Source organism: Hipposideros armiger, unplaced genomic scaffold, assembly GCF_001890085.2.
Source record: "Hipposideros armiger isolate ML-2016 unplaced genomic scaffold, ASM189008v1 scaffold_263, whole genome shotgun sequence".
Taxonomy (NCBI): Eukaryota; Metazoa; Chordata; class Mammalia; order Chiroptera; family Hipposideridae; genus Hipposideros; species Hipposideros armiger.
This window is the reverse complement of record NW_017731613.1, coordinates 2,252,318-2,271,330: the sequence shown is the minus strand read 5'-3', so window position 1 is coordinate 2,271,330 and position 19,013 is coordinate 2,252,318. Positions and strand designations below refer to the sequence as shown.

The 19,013-nt window shown below is 37.4% G+C and overlaps 1 protein-coding gene across 1 annotated transcript in view; it reads left to right on the top strand.

Moving 5' to 3' along the window:
• The first annotated feature begins 349 nt into the window (after positions 1 to 349).
• Positions 350 to 19,013, top strand: part of ABCB11 (ATP binding cassette subfamily B member 11) — a 104,114-nt gene continuing 85,450 nt past the window's right edge. The window contains exons 1-5 of the mRNA XM_019656605.1: positions 350 to 438; positions 10,193 to 10,295; positions 11,169 to 11,190; positions 13,623 to 13,674; positions 14,459 to 14,697. Of these exons, the coding sequence (XP_019512150.1) occupies positions 10,220 to 10,295; positions 11,169 to 11,190; positions 13,623 to 13,674; positions 14,459 to 14,697 (389 nt within the window). The 5' untranslated portion in view covers positions 350 to 438; positions 10,193 to 10,219. The remainder of the gene's footprint in view (positions 439 to 10,192; positions 10,296 to 11,168; positions 11,191 to 13,622; positions 13,675 to 14,458; positions 14,698 to 19,013) is intronic.

The following is a 19,013-nucleotide window of genomic DNA, read 5'->3' as shown; positions in this document are numbered from 1 at the left end:
TAAAGATTTTTTTTATCTTGTTATGTTTTAAGTAACTTTTCAAGAGTAAGGACCAATAAAAAAAAAGAGTTGGACATAGCCAGAATCACAGTGCTCTTACCGGCACCCTTGCCCGTGTCTCACCTGTCCTTCCAAGGTAAGTCAGCACTTTCCAGAGCCTGTTGACCCCTTAGAGAGAGGGATTCCCCAGTACACTCTGTGTTTGGGGTTATTACTTTGAGCATGTTCAAATTTTTCTCAGATGTCACTGAACTGTGCTCAGGTTGGCCTACAGGGCATTGACCCATAAGTAAATAGATAACGTTCTCGAAAAAACTTGAATTCTGTTCAGTGCTTTATAATGATGAAAACCAAAGTTGGAAGAGGTTGTAAAAACCCTTTGACTCTCTATAGTGGAGTTCATTGCTTCTTCTGGCTTCCTGAAGTTCACTTTCACAGGTAAGTGACTTATACTGTCTACAGCATTTGAAGACTATGTTCTACAAGGTCGTCATCTCTAAGGTTTCTGTTGCGGGACATTGTGTTTCTAGTTTACTATACGGTGGCCTCTTGTCATGCGATAAATAAAGTGACAATGATTGGATAGGAACTTGCAGAATACATGAATGGTTTCATAATATTATACAATACAGATGACTCTTAGTTGCTGTCTCATTTATAGCAAAGTTATATTATGCATCAATTCTTTTGAGACTCTGTGGTGTATGGGATATGTGGTACATATGGGTGAGTAGATTGAATAATCTGCCAAAAGTAAAAATGCCAGAGAACTTTCTTAACTTGGTATTATGAAAGCATAATTCTATTTGCATTGATAACAAAAAATCCTTCCCTGGAAAGTCAGTGCTGGTTTAATATGGAATATCAACTTACCTTTTCTCCAATGCCATGTTTCTTTCCTTATTCTTCCAGTTTTCAATAATTTAGATACTAAAAAATATGAGCTCTGGATGACTGGCTAGAGGGGAGAAAAGTTGGTTTCTAGACTCTAATCTCAGTTTTTAGGTTTCTCTCACCAGTAGAAATTACATGTTGCTGATGATTTGAACACACAGATCAGGATATTCACATTTAAGACTGGGAATAAAATGCAGTGTTTCTAAATGTTCTGAAGAAGGAGTAGCTCTCTAGACATGTTAGAGACAAATTATAAGGATCATACCTAAAACTCTCAATATTGGGATCTAATAGTAGTTATTATTAAACTTTTAAAGTATTGACTTATTTACAGGCTCTTGTTTAATAAAAGTTCTACCTGTATATACCCACCCCCCACCCTGTCACCACACCCCTCCTTTCCACTGTAGTCTCAGTTACCCTTATGCTCTGCTCTGCAACACTCTGTAATTATCTGTTTGAAGCCTCCATTTTCCTGCTTAGGAGCAGCTGTTTATCCACCCCTCACCCCATTTGATTGTAAACCCATTGAATAACTTGTGTGTCCCACCACTAAGAGTAATGGCAACAAATATTTGCTGTTGAATCCTGGAATTGGATTAGAAAGTAATTTAGGAAAAATTTTGCCAACTGTGTGGTTTTAAGAGACACTGAAATTGCTAAAAAAAATGCCCAAGTTCCATCTCAGGAATTAAGTGTTGAAGTTATGTGTCGCTTTGTGAAGATGAAAGAACTATGTATGCATGGAGAGACAAAGGAGAGCTGGGAGGAACTTTGACTTTCAATTCTACTTTCTTCAAGAGCAATTTCCTAGTCTTCCATCTCAATCGTGACTCTGTGAAGAAAGGATATTTGTGTGGTCCATGAGGATCCCTCTGATTTCTTTCCCTTCAGGGCTAAAAGGGCTCCATGTTTGTCCTATTCCTTGGCAATGGCTCCTACATTGTTGACACACATCAGCCCCAAACCTGCAAGATAATGTTTTTCTAGCTTCCTAGTATAAGCTAATATTTCTTTCCTCCTCTGTCCTTGGGAAAAAGAAATCATTTGCTGGGTTTGATGGCAACAAAGGGGCCCTACCTACATCCCTAAATGTCAGCCATGAAAGACATTTTTTAAGGACTTTTTAGAAAAATCAGAATTTGTGGCTTGGAAAGTGGCTTTCAAATTCAAGAAGAGCAGTTCTGCTTTTCTCTCAGAGCAGTTCTGCTTCTCTCTCGGAGCAGCTCCGAGGAAAGGGAAGTTGTGGTGCTGGCAGCCTTGAAAGGTTTTTACAGAGGGGACAAATTCACAAGAGAAAAGCCAAGGAGAATATTCACCATGTGATGTGGGGTCAAGGGAAGGCCGCTCCACTCCTGAGCCTGGCCCTGTGCCCCTCGCTGTCCCTTTAGCTCCTCAGTGGCTGTCAGAGCATTTAGACCCTCAGTACCATCTTAGCCTGGGTGGGGAAAAGCCTCAGCCTCTTCTTCCTGAATTCAGTCTATGCAAGACCAACATCTTTTAAAAATAGTATTTGGGAGAAAATGAAATAGAAAAGCAGAACAAATGTCCCCAGAAAAACTTCAAAACTTCAAACACTGACAGAGTCAAGAAACCATTTCCTAAAGTGACAACTTGGGAATAAAATGAACTATATATGTTCCTGGCCTTGGTAAATGAGGATGAGCAGCTGCTTTACCTTGGAGGGATTTCCGTTCTTCTTAATATGACTTCTTAGTCTCTCTTTCTGGGTGTGGGCGCCCAAGTCTCAAGCCTTATCAGTGTTTGGGTTTAAAAAAATATATGTGTGATCATATCCTTCTTTTGACTGAAAGCCTTTAGCAGTTCCCACTGAACCTTGGGATAAGGTTCCAAGTCCTCAATGTTAAGGATTCCCAGGCCTCAAGGAATCAACCAGCCACATCCTTCAGGGCTGCCACACCCACTTATCCACAGGCTCACTGGACCGCCTTCAGTCCTTAAACCTACTGGACTCTCTCTTAGGTCTGAGTCTTTGCACATGCTCTTTCCTGCCTGGAACGCTCTTCACTCTCTTCTTCTCTTGGTTAACTTCCCATCATCTTCAAGGTCTCATCCTAAATGCACTGGTTCCAGAGCCTTCCCTCACTCTCCAGACAAAGGCAGGGCCTCTGCTTGAGGGTCTAGGAGATGCCCATGCTTCCCCTTTGTTCAGCCACTATGTTTGTAATATCTTACACGTCACCTGTCTCCCCTGCCATACAATAAGCTCCACAAAAATGGGGCTGGTTGGAGGCCTGGAGCATCACACAATTTTTCAGTTGGGTAAATCAGGTCCTTGAAGATTTCTTCCTGGGCTTTAGGCTGTCCTGAACTGACCTCATGATAAACGAGTCAGCAAACATTTCCTGTAAAGGGCTAGAAAGTACATGGTTTTAGGCATGGAGGTAGGGGGGTGTAGTCTGTCACAGCTACTCAAGTTTGCCATTGTAGCCCAAAACAAAATAAAAACAAATGGGCACAACTGGGTTCCAATAAAACTTTATTTATAAAAACAGGTGGTGGACTGAATGCCCCTATTGTAGTCATGTCCTTTAGATTAGAAAGATTCCAGCTCCGGGAATAGACATTCTCACCCCTGACCTGTTTCTTTTCTTTTTCCCTCTTCTTCCTCCTCTGCTTCTTCCTCCCTCTCCCCACTCTTCTTCAGCTTCTTTTCAGTTTTCCTGCAGTATCGATAGCCAGTTGCTAGTGTCACTCCCAGTCTTTGGTGAAGGTTCGCTCGCTAATTTGTTGCTCCAGGCACACTAGCAGCCTTGGTGTAATGGCCCATGGTGGGCACTGACATTTTGTACTCTTAGGATTTTTTATTTGTTCCTGGCATGGCTTATAGAACCCTGTATCTCCTCCAGTTTGGGCAGCCTCATATCCCTGTGGCACTGTTCACTCAGCCCTCTCTCTGAGGTCTTTCAAGGTCCCAGGTTCTTTCAGGTGACAACCCCATGCTGCTCTCATCCCCCTCTCTCTACCCCCAGCAGTGGCCTTACAGAGTGTTGTTGCTAATGTTCTAAGGTAGAAAAAATATATATATTTTTTAAGATTTTATTGAGGAATTGGGGGAGGGGAACAGCGCTGAGGAATCGGGGGAAGGGGAACAGACAAATTGTTGTTTTTGTTCTTCAGTCTAGTTGTGGAGGACGTTGCTTCACTGGCCTAAGTTGGCACCATTATTGCGCTCTTCCTAGGCGAGGCAGATCAGTCACCTGCTTCTGGACGGTCGCTCACAGCGGCTGTTGGTCGCTCACGCTGGCTGCAGGCTACACAGGGTAGCCCATGGCAACCCACTGCCACAGGGGCTGCAGCCTACGCCATCGCTGGCAACTCATGGCAGCCCAGTTCCAGGTTGAGCTGTTGTTCAGCATCTTAGCTGTAGAGGGCAGTGTCACTGGCCCTCATATGTGGGATCCAAACCGGGGCCCTCTGGCGTGCCAAGCCAGTTCTTAACCAACGCGCCACTCGGCCGGCCCCAGAAAAATCTTTGATATGTCTACCAATAAAGGTAAGAAGACTGTTCTTTAATATGGGTTTCTGTGTTGATAAGACTACACATTATTAAAGAAAAGAAAACTTCAACCCTGAATAAACAGAGGCACATGTAGAAGACAGGTTATAGAGTATATGCCACTCAGTAAAGAGGGACACTGATGTTGGCATGGGCAATTAAGAATTCATGGGAGATTCTATGGTTAGGTGTCCAAAGTCTGCCAACCAGTGCTTAGAAATCTTGATTTTCTACTATGAATGCCTAGATACTCAAGTTTATTGAAAAGACAAGTTTTTCTGAAAGACCCTGAAAAATTAGTTCCCAAAGAGACATTTTTGGAGATTAAAATAATTTACTATATAAAAATGCAGAGTAAAAAGAAAATAGCATGGTGCCTTATTTTTAACTCTGAGTTTTGTGTTGGTTAAAGTAAAATTTTGTTATTGTAAATTGTTAAGAAACCTTAATTAAAGCTTCCTGCATTGTATGACACCCAAACACCTTTCACATGCTTCAGGAAGCTCAAGAACAATTTGTTAGGTTAGGTGCGGAGAGAGTAGAATTTGATGGCATTACATGTGCTTGTATTGATGGGGAAAAACAATGTAATGAAATATCATAGCACTCTTAAATCATAGAGTATACCAAGTGAGGAGGAGACACTCATAACCCTGTAAAACAAATCTTTTTATCACTGGAAACCAGATTCTCACTGTATTTCCAGGGTTTCAGAGATTTGTAGAAATGGTTTCCGGCATCTACTATATGACATTCCTGGGATCTTGTTTAATAAAAAGGGAATTAACTAGTGGGAGAAAACTAATGATATATCAGAGTTTCATTCAGCACTTATAACTATAAGAGTCAATTCATCAAACACCACTTTTGGAAACATTGCCTTTTCTGGAAAATACCATAAGCAAGGCCTTTGTTTTATTCTTTCTGGCAATTTTGGTATCTCATTGAACTTTCCCAAACTTAGTGTTATAAAATTGCCACTGTCTTTGTGGATGCATCAAGTAATTAACATTTTTAACACAATGGGCTTCAAAAGACATCACTGCCATTTCTGAACTGGCCAGAGATAAGGCAACTAGCTTCCATTCCTAACTAAGAAACAGTCAGGTACTACACAATGCATGCCCTATAGCACTGGAGAGCATACATCTTTCAAAGTAGAGCTCCTTGGTATATCAACAGGGAACAGTAGACGACCAAAGTTCAGAGTGATGCACTGAATGCTGAGAAAACAAACAAACAAACAAACAAAAGAACAGTCCCAGATATTCAGTATCTGGCCTGGTATTCATGCCTACACCATGTTATGCTCTTTTTAGAAATAAGCAATCTCACAGAATACTATTTAGTCATGGTTTTCCAGAGAAATAGAACCAATAGGATATACATAGATATATAGAAACAAATTTATGATGAAGGATTGATTTGTGTGATTATGGAGGCTGAGAAATACCACAATCTGAAAGCTAGAATCCCAGGGAAGCTGGTGAACGAAAGGCCTGGGAACCAGGGGAGCCAATGGTGTAAATACCAATCTGAGTCTGAGAGCCTGAGAACCAGGAGCTCCGAAGTCCGAGGGCAGGAAAAGTTGGATGTCCCAGCTAAAGCCAAAGAGCAAATACACCCTTCCTCAGCTTTAAAAAACAATAATTGATCAATTTTTTATTGATGTATAATTGACATATAATATTGTGTATAACATATTGATTTGATACACTTATATATTGCAATATGATTACCACCATAGCTTTAGCTAACACCTCTATCAAGTCACATAATTATCATTTCTTTTTTGTGCTGAGAACATTTAAGATCTAGACTCAGAAAATTTGAAGTATACAACACAGTGTTGTGAACTATAATCACTATGCTGGGCAATAGATCTCTAGAACTTATTCATCTTCTAGTTGCAGGTTTGTACCCTGTAACAGCATCTCTCCAACCCTTCCACCCACCAGCTTCTGGTAACCCCTTTCTGCTCTCTGTTTCTACGTGTTCACCTTTTGTAGATTCTACATACAAATGATATCATACAATATTTGTCTTTCTTTGTCTGGCTTATCTCACTAAGCATAATGCCCTCACGTTTCATCCATGCTAGCATGAATGGCAGGATTTTTTTCTTTCTCATGGATGAACAGCATTCCATTGTGTATGTGTGTGTGTGTGTACAGTAAAACCTTGGATTGCGAGTAATGTGGTTTGCGAGTGTTCCGCAAGACGAGCAAACATTTCTAATACATTTTAACATAGTAAACAAGTGAATTCTTGCAATACGAGTAGTTTGTTTCCGGAATCAATTATGCTCACAAACCAGGTATTACTGCACATATATATGTATATGTATGTATATACATATATATATGTGTGTGTGTGTGTGTGTATATATATATATATATATATATATATATATATATAAATAAAACATCTTCTTTATACATTCATCTGTTGACAAACACTTAGGTAGCTTCCATATCTTGACTATTATGAGTAATGCTGCAATAAACATGGGAGTGCAGATATATTTTTGATATCCTGTTTTTATTTCCTTTGGATATACACATAGAAGAGAGATTCCTGCATCAGGCGGTAGTTGAATTTTTAATTTTTGTTTTCCATAGTGGTGGTACTGATTTACCCCACCAACAGTGCATGAGAGTCCCCTTTGTCCACATCCTAGCCAACCCTTGTTATCGCTTGTCTTCTTGATGATAGCCATTCTAACAGGTGGGAGATGATGTCTCATTGTGGTTTTGATTTGCATTTTCTTGGTGATGAATGTTGAGCATCTTTTCATATACCTGTTGGCCATTTGGATATCTTCTTTGTAAATATGTCTATTCAGTTCTTCCACCCCCAGTTACCCTGCCTTTTTGTTCTATTCAGGCCCTCACAGGATTGAATGAATGATGCCCATCTACATTGGTAAGGGAAGTCTTCTACTGATTCAAATGACAATCTCTTCTGGAAACACCCTCACAGACACACCCAGAAATAATGTTTTACCAGCTACATGGGCATCCCTTACCCCACTCAAATTCACACATAAAATTAAACATCTCACCAACCTCAGACAAGGTCACTCTGAGACCAGGATAAAATGAGAAAAAGCAAGACCAGTTTATAATTTTGTCCAAGCACAGGACAAAACACGGTCACTGTGCAACCTACAAAATACCAAACATCCCTCTCTCTTGTTGAATGAGTGACTGCTATTTCTTTACCCAGTCATAAAATTGCTCTGGCTTTTGGACAGCATCGAATTTGGAGCAAGACTTCACCTCCTTGGACCCTTTCTCAAATCACCTAACTAAATCCCAAGTCCTACAATAGGGTTCTTCTTAACGCCCTCTTATTGAGACACCCATGGTCCTCCACAGTGTGTTCTCTTTTGCTGCAATGAGTAATAAATCCAGATTGTTCATCTACAAGTGTATTCCTGGTGGTCTTTAGTTGAAGGACATGACATTGCTATGGGGATAGAAATCCATGCTAAGTATGAATTTTTGTCTTTGAGAACATTACTTTTGAATAGCAAAATAGAGATTACAAAAAGCATTCCATTCAGAAAGAAGGAAAATGTAAGCAAACCCAATGTGAATCCTAATGTACAGAATTGCTGAGGGGACAGAGAGGGAAACTGAAGTGAGTAGGTTTGTTGGTCAGCATTCTGCTCCTTAACAGAGCAGGCATTACTACAAATGACCCTAAAAGGAAGAGGTAGGAGTTTGGATGGGGTTCTGGGTCTCTAAGCTTGAAGGGCAAAGGGAACATTAGCTACAATCACCATTTGTGCCAGCTAATATACAGAAACAGTTTTATTTTATAATATTTTCACACGAGACTTGCATGGTGGAATTTACCACCATTACCACCAGTCTCTGACTTGAAAGGTGGAGAAATTAGGTCCTGGAAAGAAGTTTCAAAACATATCTGGTAACATAGAGTGAAGCCATAAGACCTGTGAGACTCTGAAGTTCACAGGAAGGACACTATACCAGTGGCTGCTAAATACTGCCAAATATTTACACACCAGTAGAAAGAAACCTTTTTAAATGAAAAGCTAAACCAGGAAAAATATAATTGAAGACTGAATTTTTTTAATGTCTTATTTTAAAATTAGGAGATGCAATATTTAACGATTATTAAAGTTGTTTTATTAGTTTCTCATTATCAAAGAGTATCTTTGCTTTAAAAAAAATTCTTTTTTTTTTTTTGTTAAAATGTCAAAATCAATAGAACCAGCAAACATGGCAGTCTCTGAATGTAATACTGCTATACTGAACAAATTTTGTTGTTGAATAAAATAATTTTGAATCTGGTTCATTTAATTTTTTATTTGTACTGACCTCAAAAACTACTCAATTAAATCACGTTTCTCACTCTGCTTCTTAATATTGAATTTATGTTTTAAAATTTAATTTTTTAAAAAACATGTTGGTAGATACTATCATGCTTATAGTACCTTTATTACAATGTAATGAGAAGGGTACTTTACCTCTGTGGCCTTCCTCCCCAAAATACACAATCTCTGTTTAATCATGAGAAAAATATTACATAAATCCCATTTTAAGGGACATTCCATAAAATAACTGTTCAAAACAGTTAAAATAAACAAAATAACTCCTCAAAATAGTTAAGGTGATCAAAAACAAGCAAAATATGAGAAACTGCCATGGGCAAGAGGACCTTGAGGAAATATGACACCTTAATGTAATGTTTCTTCTACATCTTCAGAACACTTTGTACTATTGGATATTCAATCTTTACCAGTATTTCAATTAATGGTTTTAGTACTCGTTGCTGATCATTTCCCAAAATTTATTCATTGGGGTTGCAAAATACTAATTCTTCTAATTTTATGGGATTTTAAGATTCAGGAATAGATACTGGTTTTTATTGAATACTTTTTCTGCATTTATCAAAATGATCACTTTTTTTTTTCATTGAGCTATCACTGCATCCCTGGGATCAACAGTGTTCATTATATGCTTTCATAAACTGCTGAATTATACTTAACATATCTCATTTAGTGTTTTTAACTCTATTTTGAATGTAGCTTTAATTTTTTTTTATAACGTTCTTGTTCATGTTGATGTCAAGGCTATACTTGTTTTATAAAATAAGTTGAATAACAGTTCTTCTGGTCCACACTGGACTTACTGCATCCTGGATCTAGGGGCTTCATTTACAAAAGAGCATTGAAGGCTGCCCACCAGTGTTTGAGTGTCACTGGTTAGCTACACTGACCCAAGAATGTCTCCAGTTGGCTGTGCTCTTCTAGAAGTTTTTTATTTTTACTGTAAAAAAGAAAGAAGGAAAGAGAGAAAGAGAGAGAGGAAGAAAAAGAGAGAGGAAGGAAAGAAAGAAGGAAGGAAGGAAGGAAGGAAGGAAGGAAGGAAGGAAGGAAGGAAAGAAGGGGCAGGAAGAAAGGAAGGGAAGAAGGGAGAAAGAAAAGAAAAAAGAAAGAATAAAGAAAGAAAGGAAGGAAGAAAGAAAAGAAAGAAAAAGAATGAACAGATAAGCAGAAAGAACAAATAAATAAAAAGCAACTATCCATTCATTAGCCAGAGAAAAACCATAATCAATGGTTTGGGTTTATCTTTCTTAATCATTAGACTCTTTCATAGAGTTATTAACCACTTAAAAAATTTGCTTTTGTCTGAGATTGTTAGTGAAGGCTATTTCTTGAACCAAGTTTTTTCTTCATTTGGCTAATTTGATTAAAGAAGAGAAATGAGATAATTGTAATGAGTCTTTTATTTTATTTTATAGGGTTACTGGCTGCAGATTGCAATTACCATGTCTGATTCAGTAATTCTTCGCAGTGTAAAGAAATTTGGAGAGGAGAATCGTGGTTTTGAGTCAGATGGATCATGTATGTGGCTTTTTTCTCTCACTGTCTCTTGTACAAAGAAAGGTTAGAACAAAAGTGGAACAAGCTAGTGAATTTTAAGGGGGAGAGAAAATTATCAACTATATTTAGAACTGTTACTGGATGTGTTCCGTACACATGAATGGGTGGTTCTTCCTAGAATCCATGTGATGGAATGTCTGAAAATGCTAAGGTAAAAATGCACGAAGTATGGATGAGTGAAAGTATCTCACGTATAAATATCTTTTTTTTCTAAGCAGAGTAGGGTTGTTCCAACATTGGCTATTATTATTACCTTTACTCATATATTGTTATAATTAATTGTAGTAGTAATTATTTAGGAAGTGTTCCCTGAGAGGAACTGTATCAAGGCTGTGCTGGTCAGAATGAGAAAATGTGAAAGGGGGCCCATAGCACTAGTACTAGTAGTGAACACAGGAGGTTCTAAGCAATTATTATTTTTTTAAACAAATCCTATGATTTTACATTTTACAGAAGAAGAAACTGAGACTTGGATAAATTTTTTAAAGCATGGCAAAGATCACATGACTTATAATAAATGGAGCCATAATCCCAATCCAGTTTTGTCTGATTACAAAACTGAAGATGTTAATCTCTACCTATACTATGTCTCTTTATTGATTTATTAATTAAATTAAATTGAAATGCCAGGGGAATCAGAATCAGAGAGAGAGAGAGAGAGAGAGAGAGAGAGAGAGAGAGAGAGAATAAAAGAAAGGAAAAAAAGCAAATAATCATTTTACAATGTTCCATAAATAAAAGTAATTCATAGGAATTTTTTCCAAAGTAAAATTGTTAATGACTCTTGCATTTTGTCATTATTAACTGCTTTATGCATTGTTTTTATCCTGACAGATAACAATGATAAAAATTCACGGTAAGTGATTATTTTAACAGTACATCTTTTCTAGTCTAACTATAATATTCCTATGAATGTACAAAAAATGATAATATTTTTATGCACATTGCACTTCTGTAAAATGGTATAGATAATCAATTCTTTTTCTCTTTAAAACATTGCTGTAATTTGATTTAAAAAACTTTTTGGAACATCTTTTCAGGACTAGGTCCAAATCTCCCCTGTATATCTAGAAAAACCACAGAATTTTCTACCTAAATGGGCAGGGGAAAAGTTGGACACATGATTTCATGGGCACAAAGGAAGTCCCCAAAACCAAAATGCTTCCCACAGGCAAATAGTAGAAACCTAAAGTTTAATTATTAAATATTTCTTTTTAGTTTAAGAGTTTAAATTCACATATACAATAAATGTCATTTAATCATACTTTGGCATCAGGGTAGGATTAGATGGAGTCTAATTTAGATGACAGAAGAGAGGCACCAGGCAAGTTTCTGAAACAGGTGGTGGAAAGGAAGTGGTTGAAGGTATTTAAGAAATTTTAAGTAATTCATGGCAGAGGGAAGTGTTGGGTGTGGTAACATTAGTTTTGGACTAGGAGTGGTAGGATGACCTTGGGCCTAGAAGAGCCACACCAGGTGGGAAAGAGAGGAAAATGGGTGTGGAAGTAGATAAATGGCAGTGAGAAGATGAGCAGGGGGTTGGTGGTGAGTTCTTTGGCTTTTAGAGGACATGAATCTATCTTTTAATAGATAATCGATATGGTAATTAGAATGAGACAATCAGAGCAGGAGTTTGATAAAGATCAGAGCAGGAGATTGGTAATGGGACCAATCTCTAGAGGAGTGAAGTACAATGTTGTGGATTGAGCTAAGGCTGAAGATCATATTCCTTCATTCATTCATTTCACAATATTGATTGAATGCCTACTTAAGTTGTCAGGCACTAAAATTAGGTGCTGAGGACACAGAAAAGAAGAAAGTAGGCAAAAGCTATGCCTTTGAGCAGCTTACATTTAACTGAAGGGGACATAATAAACACCATAAATAAATAATATAGTATGGTAGCTAGTGATAATCTATCACTTTCTTTCTACAAATAAAAAAGGAAACACGGAATGGAGATATGAAATAATGTGGTGGGAAAGTTGAAATTTTAGACTTTGGCCAGGGAAGAACCCATTGAGAAGGTGACTTTTGAAGGAAGATCTGAAGGAAGTAAGGAAATTGGCCAAGCAGATATCTGAAGAAAGAGCGTACTGGTGATAGGAAATAGCAAGTTCGATTGCCCAGAGGTGGGAACAAATTTGGTATGAACAAAGGTCATCAAAGAGGCCAGGTGGCTCAGAGGGTGAGAACTGGAGGTTAGTAGGAAGAGACCAGGTCAGAGAGCCAAATGGCCAGACCATGGTGGGCCTTGGACGTCTTGTCAAGGACTTTGGATTCTATTGTGAGCTGGAACGGAAGCTTAGGGCAACCGAGTGCTAAGCATGGCATATGTTGGCATCAATTCACATGGTGGAGAGGTTATTTCCAGTAAGACCAGAACCTAGCTTCAGGAGGAGAGGGCAAACAGCTGGACAGATGCAAAGATGAGTTTCCAAGGAAGGATTTGAGGAAAAGGGCTGAGGGTGGTGGTGAGAGTGTGGTTCACCTGGAATGAATGGGGAAGGAAGCAAAGCCTAGCAATCATAACTAAATGGAGGGTATAAGGGACTGCAGGTGTCCACCGAAGTGACAAATAGGTGTGGAAGGAGGAAGGAAGTGAGAAAAAAGATGCCTAGGCAGTCCCAGCATGCCATGGAGTAGAGTAGTAGCTCCTGGTGAAAATAAGGTCAGGGTGTATCCAGGAACAAATGACTCAGGTGAAGCAGAGATCCCTGGGGTTGAGAAGGCAAAGACAGGTTAAGTATAGCTTTATGAGAAATGAAATGAATAAGAAATACTAAGGGACTATGATTCTATTGGGAAGCATGGGAGGTTTTTTGGTTTTTTTTTTGCAAGTTTTCATCATATCAACACTGATTAATACAGTTATAAACCTTTTTAAGTGATAGAAAGAAGCTTTAAATCAGCCAATCCAATCACCTCAACTTGCCCACAAAGAAATGTAGGTAGAAATAGGTCAAGGGTCAAGGCTGAGCTCCAATAGTTATCTATTAGTAAACTGGGAGTGCAGAGTACTTTTTATTTTCTCTCAGTACCTCTCAGATGAACCTCAATGAACCTACTGAACGTGAGATATAGCTACACTGAAATCTCTAGAAGAGGTAAACCTGAAGAATAAAAGCTTGTTTTTAAGATACCAGATTTGGCAAGAATTTCTCAGCCAGTGGTTTTTTTGTTTTTTCTTTCTAAGGAATGACTCATAAAATCACCACCAAGAGAGAAGAGAGAATTTCTTATTGTTTGGAAAGGATGGTCTGTAAATCCCTATTTTTTTCCCCTCAGGTTACAAAATGAGAAGAAAGGTGACAGCAGTCAAATTGGCTTCTTTCAATTGGTAATAAAACTGTGCTGATTTATGACATAAATTTTGCAACTGTGAATTGTTCAGATCATGGAGGTGGTGTTAAATCTTTAGTTATATTTACAGGTTTTTAACTACAGTGATCACTTTTTTAGTCATAAACTTTGTCTGTAATAACATGCTGACTAGTAATTAGAAATATATTGCTGATTAAACACACAAATTCTACTTGATAGGTCAGAAAATTGTCCTGGAAAATAATCACTGAGCCTATAATTATTATTTTAGTAAGGAAAATCACCACTGTAATCATATCATGTATGTATATTCTTATTGCACGTCTTTAGAAATTCCATTGTATAGGTATTTTTTCCAATTTTGCTCAGGGTGGAGGCATTTCTAGGCACAAACAGGTATCTTCACTGTCAGTATCAGCTCTGGGAGCCAATTTATGCTATTGCTGAATGCCCCACATGGTGTATATGCATGGCAATGGCATCGGTGCCAGTGACTGTTTCCCCCTTAAGTTGTGGATGTATAGCTAAGACTAAAGCCAGCTTTTAAGATAAAGAGAATGAATTCAGAGACTAGGAAAGAAATAACATAGACTAATAATGTAAGAGTCTAATGTTTTAGGTAATTGATATAATGTTTATTTTGATACAACTAGTGAGAACTCTGTTGTTCAATTAAGATGATTCCCACAGAATTGGGTATTGAATACTATTTATCAGAATCTAGTAACTAAAATTAAATAGCCGTCCTGCCTCTCCTGCTTTTCACCCATAAATGATCTCTGAATCCTTTGTTTTTCAAGTTTCGATTTTCTTCGACGACTGACATTTGGCTGATGTCTGTGGGAAGTTTATGTGCATTTCTCCATGGACTAGCCCATCCAGGCGTGCTACTCATTTTTGGCACCATGACAGATGTTTTTATTGACTATGACACTGAATTACAAGAACTTCAGATTCCTGGAAAAGCATGTGTGAATAACACCATAGTGTGGACCAACAGCTCTCTCAACCAGAACATGACAAATGGACTGCGCTGTGGGTAGGCTGCTATTTTTTATTTTTTACTTTTTTTTGTTCATATCTTAAGTTATAATTCAAAACGTGTAAAAGGGGACTTCATTGATTGAGCTGGAATGGCCTCTAACAGAGTGAACAGAAACATAAGTTTACCCATATTTCTATAAATTGCTCTGCTCTGAGGTTCTTCCTATTCTACCAGGTTTTTAAATCCTAACAAAAAACAAAATTGGAAATTGCACATTAAATGCATCACCCAAATTTAACCACTTTCTAGACTATAGGCTTGAGGATGACACTACCAATAACTTAATGCCAATAGAAAGATGATCCGTGAATTTTGCTTGAGTCTTATGTCATGTCTCATGTCTAAGACTTCCTTATTCTTTTTTTTCCTAACTCTTCTGTTCCTTAGCTTCTGTGTCTGTGGCTGATGATCCGCTAGATTCCCAGCTTTCTCTCTATAAGGGAATTTTATGAGTGTGCTACCAGACTTGGAGTGGGGGCCGCTGTTAGTAGTTGAGTTTCTACAGAAGAGTGGTGAGGTGTCATAAGCAGAAGGAAGCTATGCTGAATTAGCCAGAGCTCACTGTGCTACTGTTCTCTTTGTGATAAGCTGTCCTGTAGTCACTGAGTCCATAGAGGGCGTGGGGTTGACTCACTGTCATGGCGTGGACTTTGCAGCCTGCCTCACTCTGCCTCAGGGCCAGAACAAGCTCATTGGCATGTATGAACCTCAGGTTTGAGAATCAAGGGCAGGACACATCCTGGCTAGAAAGATACTTGGAATGGTTCCCCTACATGGATTTATAATTTTTCACTTTCACTTATAAAAATTTCTACAGGTTTGATTCCAGATCATGAGCTAATCCTTTCAAATCACTGACACTTGCATAATATTACCTACTCTTAGACTCTTTCATTCATTCACTCATTCAACCAAAATTTTTGTTCACCAGCCATGTACCTTGTGTAAGTGTCAAGAATACAGTGGTTATCTTAAGAGTCATGTCTTTATCTTCAGAGAGATTAGGTCTAGTCAGCGAGACCATCATTAAACCAATGATCATTCAGGTAAATATGGTTGCAAACCAGTTAGTGCTTGACAGGAAAGTACAGGATAGCATAAATGTGCAGAGTTACCCTTTAAAAAATACTAAGCCTACTCATTAGAAATAAATTTCTTAATGTCTAAATATGTATGCTCTTTTCTAAGTTTGGGAATAGGACTGAGAACAGTTTATATAAAACAGAGACTCTTTTCAATGACAATCTTTTGAGTCTTTCATTTATGTTGGAGGCAGATATAAACTGCTTTTTAGAGTGATATAACTACAAAATATAAAGTTAATCTCTTCCCCATTTGAAAGAAAAATGCATTCAGACTTCTGTATGGTGTAAATTGATCCAAAAATATCAATGACACTCATGAAGATAAATTTTTTCAAGGGAAAATTCTTGAAAGTATAGCCTGTTATATCTTTTTAAAAAATTCTGTTGTCTTAAAATTTGGAAATAATGGTTAGAAGGGCAAAAATTTGAGACATATCCATGATATGATGTGCTCATAATCATTTATTAGATGAATTAAAGAATGAATCTACCTTTAATGTCTGTATCACTGCTTTCATTAGAAAGGAATTAACTGTGGCTACCTATTACTTGCACCTTTCTGGGTCATATACTTGAAGGTGAGCAAATAGTGCAAAGCAATTAGGGGCTTTCAGAAGTTCATCAACTTTGGCTGAATCCACATGGTACCAAGCATGTAAGTGGACATTTGCCCTTTTTTAAAAACCAATTTTGTACAATAATTGAAATTGTGTGACCACACCTTTCTTAGGCTATTTCTTTACCAGGAATTCCTTTGATGAGTTCAATGCTTTAATTGTGAATTAATCTGGTCATTGACATGAATACTGTTACACTCCTGAATTAATGTTTGTTTAGTTTTTATGTAGTAACATCACTGTGAAAATGGACTTGGGTGGGACAGAGAAGGGAGAGGACATTTTTCTACCTGTAAGTAGTTAATATGCCTCCAAAATTATCCAACTTTCTTTCTTGAAAAAAAATATATCAGTAAAAGTACAATTTCTCCACTCATTATGATAGGTGTATTCGTCTTAGACTGTGCAGGGCAACTCAATGATTTCAACATAAGCATGCATGTGTAGTGGTAAGAGCTGGTTTTTCTCTTTCATAATATTGGTTTCTACACACCAATTATAATCCATTGGGTGGAATTAATAAGCAAAAGTCTTTCAAATGGCTCTTAGTGAATAACACTGAAAAGGATTACAGAACATTTGGCCTCCTGATTAGCTGATCAGAATTTATTTGCTCAGAATAGTCAAACAATAAGGTAAAAGAATGAAAGAAGATGAAAGAAGAGGAAGTCCAAATATCACAATGTAATTTACTTTTATCTAATTAAAGTATAGAACTCAAATGGAAGCCACAGTCTGTGACATAATTGTGGAAGTAACATACCATCATTTCTACCATATTCTATTAGTTTGGGAGGGGACTACACAAAAGTATGAATACTAGGAGACAAGAATCATTAGGGGCTTCTTGGAGGCTGATTACCATAGCCATTGGGAAGCTCATTTTTTAACTTGCCCCACATATGAATGCATCAAGGTAGAAATCTGAGCCTGTACTTTCTCTTAGATTTCAATCTATTGGTATTTTCTTAGCAGTGTACATGTAGCTTATGCATTCAAGCACTCTTTTTTTGAAGTTAGGCACTTTAAGACCACATACTTTTAAAAACAGCTTTATTGAGATACAGTTCACATACCATATAATTCACCCCTTTAATGTGTACAGATCATCCATCACCACAATGAATTTTAGAACATTTTCGTTACCACAGAAAAGAAACACTATCTCCCTTAGCTATCACTCTCCAATTCTCCATCATCCTCAGCCCTAGACAACCACTAATCTATTATGTCACTGTAGAGTTGCCTATTCTGAATATTTCACGTAAATGGAGTCATACAATATGTTGTCCTTTTTGACTACCTTCTTTAACTTAGCATAACATTTTCAAGGCTCATCCATGTTGTATCATGATTAGTAATTCACTTCTTTTTTATTGCTGAATAATATTCGATTGTATGGATATAATACATTTTATTTATTCATTTATCAGTTGATGGACATTTGGACTGTTTCCATATTTTGGTTATTATAAGTGATGCTGCTATAATCATTTGTATATAAGGTTTTGTGTGGACGTATGTTTTTATTTCTCTTAAGTATATACCTAGGAGTGCAATTGCTGGGTCATATGGTAACTGTATGTTTAATCATTTGAGAAACTACCAGACTGTTTTTCAAAGGGATTGTACCATTTTACATTCTCTCTAACAGTGTATGGGAGACACAATATCTTCACATCCTAACCAACATTTGTTGTTATCTATATTTTGATTGTAGCTCTAGTAGGCTGAATAATGGCCTCCAAAGAGATCTAGGTCCTAATACTTGGAATCTGTATATATTACCATATGTGAAAAAAAAAGGGTCTATACAGATGTGATTAAGTTAAAGATTTTGGGATGAGGGAGATTATACTGAATTATCCAGGTGGGCCCTAAAAGTAATCACAAGTGTTCTTAAAAGGGACAGTTGCCAAAAGGGAGGCAGAGGGAGATTTAACTATAGACAGAAGAGGAGAGACAAAATGACTATAAAGGAGGAGATAGAAGCGATGTCACAAACCAAGGAATGTCAGCAGCTAACAGAAGCTGGAAGAGACAAGAAATAGATTCTGCCCTAGAGTTTTTAGAGGTAGCACAACCTTGTCTGCACCTTAATTTTGGTATAGTGAAGCTGATTTTAGACTTCTGGCCTCCAGAAATATAAGGAAATAAATTTCTCTTGTTTTGAGTCACCACAGTTTTGTGGTAACCACAGTTTTGTGGTAATTTGTTACAGCAGCCATAGGAAACTAATAAAATAGCCATTCTAGTGAGTGCAAAGCGGTATCTCATTTTGGTTTACATCTACATGTCTAATGGTGGTGGCTAATGGTGTCAGTATCTTTTTAGATGGTTATTGGCCATTTGTACCTTTTCTTTGAAGAAATATCTATTCATATCATTCGTTCATTTAAAAATTGGGTTATATGTCTTTTTATTATTGAGTTGTAAGTGTTCTTATATATTCTAGACATAAGTCCCTTATCAAATATATGGCTTGCAAAATTTTTTTCTCATTATTTGGTTGTCTTTTCACTCTCTTGATTTTTGAAGTGCTAAAGTTTTTAATTTTAATGTCCAGTTTATTTTTTGTTTTGTTGCTTGTGATTTTGGTGTCATATCT